This window comes from Littorina saxatilis, linkage group LG17 (genome assembly GCF_037325665.1).
Source record: "Littorina saxatilis isolate snail1 linkage group LG17, US_GU_Lsax_2.0, whole genome shotgun sequence".
Taxonomy (NCBI): domain Eukaryota; kingdom Metazoa; phylum Mollusca; class Gastropoda; order Littorinimorpha; family Littorinidae; genus Littorina; species Littorina saxatilis.
In genome coordinates this window covers 53,835,721-53,845,404 of record NC_090261.1, presented here as the reverse complement: position 1 = coordinate 53,845,404, position 9,684 = coordinate 53,835,721, and the positions used below count along the sequence as shown (strand labels likewise).

Genomic DNA, 9,684 nt, shown 5'->3' with positions numbered 1-9,684 from the left:
CAACCAGACAGCCAGCCAGACAGAGAAGACAAGACAAACCATTGACAGTTCGAGACACTTTGTTGACCTACTTCACAAACAATAACCTTGTTTGATAACCCTGTTAACCTGCCTCCCGTATCTCCCACGACCGTCCCCCAAATCAATCAACCGAGCTAAACACGAATAAAACAACATGACGTCTAAATACCCCGAGACAATGGTGAGCACAGTCTTGTTGCACTACAGGTTTTCATCCATTGACCGAGAAAGAACAAAGAAGAAAACCCAACAAAAATGGCCCCCTTCTTTTTGCCAATTTTGAAGGGAAAGAAAACAAATCAAAGAAGAAGAACAAAACAAACATTTGATTCACACAAAAACAAGAAAAGAGACAAAGAAGAAGTCAACCGAAATAAAGTGAGAGAAAACATAGTGAGAGAAAACGAGACAAACAAGAAATTCCTCCGAGGTAGGAAAAACACCCCCGTCCTTACCATTCTCACTGCCACCAACTGAGAAGGTTATTTCCCTTTGACCATTAATATGTCCCTCTACAAGTCCTTGTAGAATCTTAATCCACCAATAACTCCCTAACCGTGTGTTTGACTGGTCCCAATTTTTGTAAGGACCGTCTCAGGAATGTATAGAACCTGTTCACCAAGTTTGGTGACGATCGGTCCGTTCATTCTTGAGATCTATATGCGAACACAAACACACAAACAAACACATCGACCGAATCCTATACACACCCCTATACCGGGGGTGTAAAAATAGCGGAGAAAAGCCATCGTATAGTGTCTGTCGCCGGCTCAGAGTACTAAGAAGAAAAACACTCCTAAACACACATCTCCGAGGAAAGCAGACTCTTCTCCACTACAGAGACCGCGGGGTGGGCCTTTAAAGCCGCAATGTTCGGGTACTCAAAAGGGACCATAAGATCAAGTTTTTAATGCCCCCAGCCTCCGCCGGACCTGCTACTGAGGTCTAAGGTGGTGTACGGCGTGAGTTACGACTTTTTGTGAGAGACTCGAACCTTCAACCCCCATGAATAAAACATTGCAAGGACAAGGGGGCCCCATATAAGTTGGCATCAACTTGAGAGAAATGAAGCCGGCGCGGTGAGGAGGTTTAAAGGAAATGTCCCTGGATGAAATGGTTTGGTCTTCACTCGTCCGCTGGCCTCCGTAAGTTATGGATGCTCCCTTCCCTTCCCTTTTGTGGAAGCTGTGTACAATGGAACCTCCCTTTCAGGGCCCCCCTCCTCCACCCCCCCCCCATCCCCCCTTCCCCAATTACAGACTTCTCCAATTACAGACTTCTCCAAGGAAAGACTTCTCCAAGGAAAGACTTCTCCAGAACGCCTTCTCCAAAGAAAGAAAGACTCTTCGAACCCCCTTCTCCACTTTTGAGCCCCCCCCCCCCCCCTCCGCTACCACCTTCGATTTAAGAGTGTCTTCTTCTTTTTCTTCTTTTTGTCCCGGAGTTTTATTGCGGCCTTAATTGGTGGGTACGGGTTCCGCTGTATATAGTCTTTATTTGAAAACATAAACCCAATATTTGTCAACCTTTCGACTATAACTCAGCAAGAGATCTTGTTCTTACTGTAGACATGATTCTGTCATCGAAGTCACTCAGGTGCAAAGGACGGAATGTTTCTTCTAAATCCGGTGTCGTAAAGCGGAAGAGTCAAAGTCTCTTTGATGATGAATACGCAATGAGTGCGACCTTCAAGCTAAGTCGTTGTACTCTTGCCGCCGCTTGTGAATGGCCTCAAGGGCAACGTAATGGTGGTGAAAGTGTGAGAGAGAGAGAGAGAGAGAGAGAGAGAGAGAGAGAGAGAGAGAGAGAGAGAGAGAGAGAGAGAGAGAGAGAATTGAATTTGAATTGAACTTTATTTTACAAGGATTTAGATTTAAGGCTACGCCTTTTCTTACAATCTGTACAGAGAGAGAGAGAGAGAGAGAGAGAGAGAGAGAGAGAGAGAGAGAGAGAGAGAGAGAGAGAGAGAGAGAGAGAGAGAGAGAGAGAGAGAGAGAGAGAGAGAGAGAGAGAGAGAGAGAGAGAGAAGTTAGGTAGACTGATATTCATTGTTTAATCGTAAATCTAGAATGTCAGGTTTTGTTTCCTTAGAAGTTAAGTAGGCTACGACTACAGGCAATATGTCACTAGGCTGTGTGTGTGTATGTGTATGTGTGTGTGTGTGGGGGGGTGTTGGGATGTGGGTGAATGTGATGTGTGTGTGTCGGGTGGGGGGGGGGGGGTCAGGGAGGGTGGGGTAGATAGATAGATACATTTGCAGATGTCTAAGGCCGCGAGGCCTATATCTGATCTTTTGACCAGTACTATTAACTTTCCTAACTTTGAGATGGCCTAGTGTAACGATCTTTTGATCGTGCCTTATTGTCTAGATTTTCTTCCGGTGTCGTATATATTTGGCTGAGAGTGGCATGCGTGGCTTTCGTGGCAAACACTGGGTGGCTAACCTTAGCACAATACATGTTGTCCTTGAACACATTGTCAATTCTGTTCTTGAAACTGTTTAATGACGGCGCCTCCACAGTTGACTTGTCCAGGGCATTCCAAGTGTCTACAACTCTGTTTGTGAAGAAGTGTTGTCTCAAGCTGGTTTTACATGCGTTTTTCTTTAATTTGTAACAGTGTCCTCTAGTACCAGACTGCTGATTGAGTTCGAGAGGATTCTTGCAGTTATACACACCGTGCATGAACTTGGGGGGGGGGGGGGGGGGGGGGGGAGGGGGTGTTATTGTCGTGTGGTAGGGGGCTCTTTGCTCTCTCTTTATGTAGCTCGATCTTGCTGAATAGTAGTACACGTTCAACCTTCTTCTCGGTAACAAACCTTCTACCAAAATTCACCCCCACCGCACCCCACCCACCCCTCCCACCCACAGTAGCATGTCATTATGGGTAGGCCCTACCAAATGGAATCTGATGCCGAAATGTAGTTGAATACACTGTAAGACTCAATGACATGTCCAATAATACGCCGTTTATAAAATAAGATTGTGATAGGGTGGAGTGGAAGGGGGAAAATAGGCCAGGAAGCATAAATGAAACGCCAAGACAGAGGTTGCGATAACGTGACTTTTAATTAACGTACACCAGAAAGCAGTGTCTGATGACACATGAAAAGAAAAGAAAACATAATATAAGTACATGAACTTGAACTTGAACTTGCGATGTTTAAGGCCTTAGGCCTGTTCATCGATCTTGTCGAATAGTACTCCAATAACACTTTTTTGGTGGCATGCGCGGGCGGTTATTGGTAGCACGTTGGCGAGAATTTCTCTGGTCTGTCTGCCCAGAAATTGTCCAGCCTTCCTTTGAAACTGTTCACTGATGGTGCTGTCACAACTGTTTCTGGCAGACTGTTCCAGTGAGGAATCACCCTTTCTGCGAAGAAGCAGCTCCGAACGTTCAGCCTACAAAATGGTTTATACAACTTGAGGCTGTTTCCTCTAGTGTCTTTGGTTTCGGCCAGCTGGAAATTCGGGTTGCCTGTGTCGTAGATCCCATGCATATACTTGCAGAGGTCGATCATGTCACCTCGGAGACGCCTGTGTTTGAGACTGGGTAGTTTGAGTATAGCTAGTCGTTCTGGGTAAGTTTTCTCACTGAGAGCCGATATCAGTTTGGTAGCCCTTCTCTGCACGTCCTCTATTTCCTTGCACAGCAGTTTCTGCTGTGGTTGCCATACTGAATGTCCATATTCAAGGATTTGCCTGGCAATACTCTTGTAGAGTTGTACAAACACCTCCCTATCCAGATGCTCAAACGATCTCCTGATGATGGATATGGTTTTGTTTGCCTTCGCAGTTGTTTGTGCAACATGTCCCTTGAAACTCAGGCGATTGTCTACAAGTACACCAAGGTCTTTCTCCGTTTCGCTTTCTTCTAGAGTGATGCTAACCTCCTCACCACTTTCGGATCTCCCTTTCATGTGATAGCTGGTCTCTGTGTGTTGTTTGCCTAGCTTAAGGACACTACACTTCTTTGGGTGGAACTTGAGGAGCCAGTTGTCAGACCACTCTTGTAGGTTGTCCAGGTCTTCCTGCATAACAAGTAAAAACGCACCATTCATACCAATGCATCCTAACCATACATACATTCCACAATAAACCTACTATATCAAGGGGAGGTTACTCTAGCTATGACGTCACAAGGCACGCTACGTCGTGAAGAAAGACACTCAGCTGTCGCGGGAAACAAAATGGCTGACACACATTCATACATACAAACATACACGCCATAGCATCAATCATACGCTCAGAACACATCATAGAACTGATTAAACATAGCAAATACAATAATACCAAAGAAACAATATCTACTTACAGTTCCTTCCTCAATATACAGCCGCACACAACTCGTCGGAACTTGAATTACGATCCCGGTCGAAAGTCACTTCGCTGATATAAACCCAGCTCTAAAACGTTTGTTCAACTGAACACACACACACAAAGTCTCTCTAAACAACCCTGGACTGATCACTCCTTCGCCAAAATACAGTTATAATGGCCCAAACTACACTACTTGCATTGATTATTACAGAAACACAAACATCGTTCAACTACAACTGAAACATCACAATCCAAGATACGCACACTGACACGTCTTCACACTTCGAAATCACACCGGGTACTCTTCTAGCCCACGCTATTATTCTGACTCACCCGCGCACCCGTTCAAACAATCAACCAATAAGAAACCAGCCTCCATACACATGCACCTACAATTAGCTACAACACACAATAATCCTAGCGGGAGACACAACTTGGGTCAGGGGAAGATAATAGACAGGGAGTAAAAGAGAGGGACAACAGTACATGAGATCGCCACACGGCTACAGATTATTGCAATAGTCGCTGAGTGTCAGGTCTTAGTCTTCTTCCCATCTCCTTCGTGATCGTTATCTTTCAGCATTATTGTCTTCAACGTAATGCTATTGTAGATTTAAGTATTGGCTTTATTGTCGCCACCGCTAAATAGGATTTGTTTTAATGAGACTTTGTTGTATACCGGCCTGTACTTGGCAATGATATCTGTGTTGACTTCTTTCAGCTCTCTCTCTCTCTCACACACACACACACACACACACACACACACACACACACACACACACACACACACACACACACACACACACACACACACACACACACACACACGCCCCATTCAACGTCACATTACAACAGCTTTTGAGTTCTTTTTTGTAATACAACAAATAAAATACAGCTGTACAGCAAACTAAACCACTGATTTGTTTTAATGCTCGTAAAATTAGCATGAGGCTAAGTATGATCGCTGCCAATGCATTGTCATGGCAAATAGTTCTGAAACCAGTATGCCAATTCGATATAATTAGGAAAACAATACACGAGATGAAATTAGATGGGACATGTTAGAGATAAATTTGCCGAAAGAAAAAAACAAATTTTGAGCCACGAAGTGAATATGTCAATTAAGGAGAGAACAGACTTAATCGTTTCGCGAGTCCTTACAATCTATCTTTTCTCTTATAAGAAAACATATTAGTTTAGTCGATAGGAGCTGCTTGAGGAGTCGATTCGTTTGGTAACGACAATGCAATTAACAAACAAAGCGAACGGGTAAGTGGTAGATCATGTACAACTGGTTTATCACTTCGGAGCGCAGAAGCAGAACGCTTCTCTCCTCTCAAATGAGTGTTAAAATACGCAGGGATGATTATAATGTTCCTTCTTTGTTGTCCGATCTTCTTTGTAACTCACAATATGTAAAACAATTTCCACGTTTTCCCACTCTTTTCTTCCTTCAGTTTCAACGTGTGGTTAAAAAGAAAATGTGCTGAGATGACTTTAATAAGCTGGTACTTTGTTCCTTTACAGCTCACAACATTTAAAACATATCCACGTGGAAACAACGTCGTGATTCATCATGAGCTATATACACTATCCATAGCACACTGCGCGTACGTGCTTGTGGAATTCTGAACAGCTTAACCAAGTTATCGTGCCTCGTTAACACAAGTCTCTGTCTCCGAGGGATATTAATGACTAGCGTGAGAGACCCGGCTTCGCCCGGGCTCTTCTGTCTGTCTATGGCTGTCTGTGTGCGTCTCTCAAACACACACACACACACACACACACACACACACGCAGGTAATAAAACATTCTGAGTTCGGTTCAAAAGTGTATGTTTAAAAAGAAAATTTATTAAGTGATGTAAAGAGAAGCATTTATACGCAGACATTCACACGCACATACCGTGGCTGACACGCATGGAGACGTACAAATACACATTCACACACAGTCATCGTGGCTGAGATGCCTGGCCGCAGGTACACACTTATTAGAAAGAATCCACAATTTGTACGTAAGAGTTTAAAACGCTTAAATGCATGCATTGACAGTCAAAATACATATTCAAAATATATAGATGGATAAAAATAGAACCAATTAATTTAACACATGTATACACAGATATTCACACACAGACACCGTGACTGACACCCATGGAGACGTACAAATACTCATTGACACACACTCACCGTGGTTGAGATGCATGGACGCAGGTACACAGTCATTAGGAAGAATCCACAAATTATACGTAAGTGTTAAAATGGCAGAAATGCATGTATTCTCAGTCAAAATACAAATTTAAACTACATACATGGATAAGAATACAACCGATTAATTTAACACATTTATACGCAGATATTCACACACACACACACCGTGACTGACACGCATGGAGACATACAAATACACATTCACACACACTCACCGTGGCTGAGATGCATGGACAGGGATACACACTCATTAGAAAGAATCGAGAAATTAAACGTAAGAGCTAAAATCGCAGAAATGCATGCCTTCACGGTCAAAATACATATTCGAAATACATACATGGGAAAGCATACATACAGAGTACTTTTTGGGGCGATGAATCATTCACACATTGGCGGACACAAACCGTGCAAATGTAAAGAAATGTCGAGAAATTGCAGAGTTTGACACCTCCAACCTGGAAGGGCATGCATGTATAGAAAGTTTTTAAACTCCGTCACGCTGCGCTCTCTCGCCCATTGCGACGACAGCCATTATTGGCTACTGCAATGTACTACATCCAGATCCAGATCCAGATCCAGAGAGGGATAGAGAGAGAGTGTGTGTATGTGTGTGTGTGTGTTCGTGCGTGCTTGCGTGAGTGTGTGTGTCACGTGTATGTGTGTGTGTGTGTGTGTGGTCGCCAAAGGTCAGAGACGGGAGGGGGTAGGAAGAATGTGTGTGTGTGTGTGTGTGTGTGTGTGTGTTTGTGTGTGTGTGTGTGTTTTTCTCTGTCTGTCTCTGTCTGTCTGTCTGTCTGTTTGTCTCTCTGTCTGTCTTGTCACATATTGATATTTTAGGACAGAGAGAGCTAGTGTGTGCGTGTGTGAATTCTCAGAGACATATACAGAAAGCGCGATTGTTGTTTTGAATGATCAAGTATAGATCTATATGCAATCTGTTTCTGTGTGTGACAAGTGCGTGTAATTCTTTCGAGTGTTTTATCTGTACGAGGGCATGAGAATTCTCTTCAGTTTTGCAATCGTGCTGATACGCCGCGGCTTCGTGCTTTGATCTGAATACTCCGGAATATGACGTGAACCTGCTGAGGGATGCAGACGCGGCTTGTGCTTTGATGTGTTGTAGACGAAATGTAGCCCTTTTAGTAGACATGCAGTGATGACATCGAGGAGGATTGGAGGGCTGGCAGCGCAGCGGCGTCGGCAGCGGCGGTGGTGGTCAGGTGCACATCTTCACAGTCACAGGAGTGCACATGCACGACATCGTCTTCCTGCCCCCTCCCTTCTCGGAGCTTTGGCGATCACAGACAGACAGACACACACACACACACACAGACAGACAGACACTCTCTTTTATTTATATGTATAGATTTGTTTTTGCATAGAGAACAAGTGAGACAGATTTGCAACTGCACAAAGGTGAAGAGTAAAACTCTTCAGGATTAAGCCTCAAGATTAATCAATCAATCAATCAATCAATCAATCAATCAATCAATCAATCAATCAATCAATCAATCAATCAATATGAGGCTTATATCGCGCGTATTCCGTGGGTACAGTTCTAAGCGCAGGGATTAAATTTTTTTAATTGTTTTTTAATTTTTTTATGCAATTTTATATTGCGCACATATTCAAGGCGCAGGGATTTATTTATGCCGTGTGAGATGGAATTGTTTTTACACAATACATCCCGCATTCACATCGGCCAGCAGATCGCAGCCATTTCGGCGCATATCCTACTTTTCACGGCCTATTATTCCAAGTCACACGGGTATTTTGGTGGACATTTTTATCTATGCCTATACAATTTTGTCAGGAAAAAACCCTTTTGTCAATCGTGGGATCTTTAACGTGCACACCCCAATGTAATGTACACGAAGGGACCTCGGCATTTCGTCTCATCCGAAAGACTAGCACTTGAACCCACCACCTAGGTTAGGAAAGGGGGGAGAAAATTGCTAACGCCCTGACCCAGGGTCGAACTCGCAACCTCTCGCTTCCGAGCGCAAGTGCGTTACCACTCGGCCACCCAGTCCTTATGCACCTGCGTGATGATTATGATGACGCTTCATATCCTATAGACCTAGTTGGTGCGCCTATTAAGGACTAGATTATAACATTTTATGGCATCATTTAACAAAAGAAAATAAAGAAAACGCACCTACGTTCAAGAAGATGACAATGATATACTGGAGTGACACAGCCACACGGCTAGCATGGTCTCACAATGACTATATTAGTGTAACAGTGACACAGACATTGTTCATCGTTCCATGCAACATGTTGAGGTAGTACAGTGGTTAGTGCCTAAGTAATGCAGAGACTACGTGCACTTCTTTTTTATACAGAGACAGACAGACGACAGGCAGGCAGGTAGGCAGGTGCATAAGGAGGCAGGCCAGATGGCGAACAAAAAGCCAAGATGCAAAACATCGTGACCATCGTCAAAAAGAAGAAGAAGAAGATCAGTGAAGAAGAAGATCAGTGAAGAAGAAGAAGAAGATGCAACAACATCAACGGCTACGCCGAGAAAGAGCAGAAGAATCAACGACGACAACGACGACAATGAACGACAACGACGACGACAACAACGACGACAACGACAACAACAACAACGACGACAACAACGACGACGACAACGACGACGACAACGACGACGACAACGACGACGACGACAACGATGACGATAACAACGATGACGACGACGACGACAACGACAACAACAACGACGACGACAACGACGACGACGACGACGACGAAGAAGAAGAAGATCAACACCACCACCACCAACAACAACATCTATTATAACGACGATGACGACGACGACGACAACAACGACGACGACAATGACAACTATCAACAATAGCCCACCTTTTAGACATGGACTACTCCTGAATTACGTACGCATCTTGGCGGCTCGGGTGGCTGGTCATGATACGTGATACAAACATCAATCAGCTGTCCGCAGTCAAAGGTACGAAAATGCAACTCCAGTCTCTCTCCTCAAGAACATTGAGGTAAAGAAATAAAAGCGAAGAACAGAATGAAAGTGCTAATCAGTGAGCAAACGAACGAACGTAAACGGGAATGAAAGAAAGAGGCTATTTACATTACGCAAATGCTACTGTTGTTCAAAG

At 43.9% G+C, this 9,684-nt stretch overlaps 1 protein-coding gene across 1 annotated transcript; it reads right to left on the bottom strand.

Moving 5' to 3' along the window:
• Nucleotides 1-3,259: 3,259 nt before the first annotated feature.
• On the bottom strand, nt 3,260-6,565 carry LOC138953320 (uncharacterized). Its single transcript, XM_070325118.1, has 2 exons — nt 6,530-6,565; nt 3,260-4,051 (listed from the first exon to the last, which is right to left on the bottom strand). Exons 1-2 carry the CDS (start codon nt 6,563-6,565, stop codon nt 3,260-3,262), a joined length of 828 nt encoding a protein of 275 aa, XP_070181219.1.
• Nucleotides 6,566-9,684: the final 3,119 nt, after the last annotated feature.

Coding starts and splice junctions, on each gene's coding strand:
- LOC138953320 (XM_070325118.1), bottom strand. CDS start 6,565: ATGACTGTGTACCTGCGTCCATGCATCTCAACCACG. Junction 4,052..6,529: donor GTCCATGCATCTCAACCACG/GTGAGTGTGTGT, acceptor CTTGTTATGCAG/GAAGACCTGGACAACCTACA.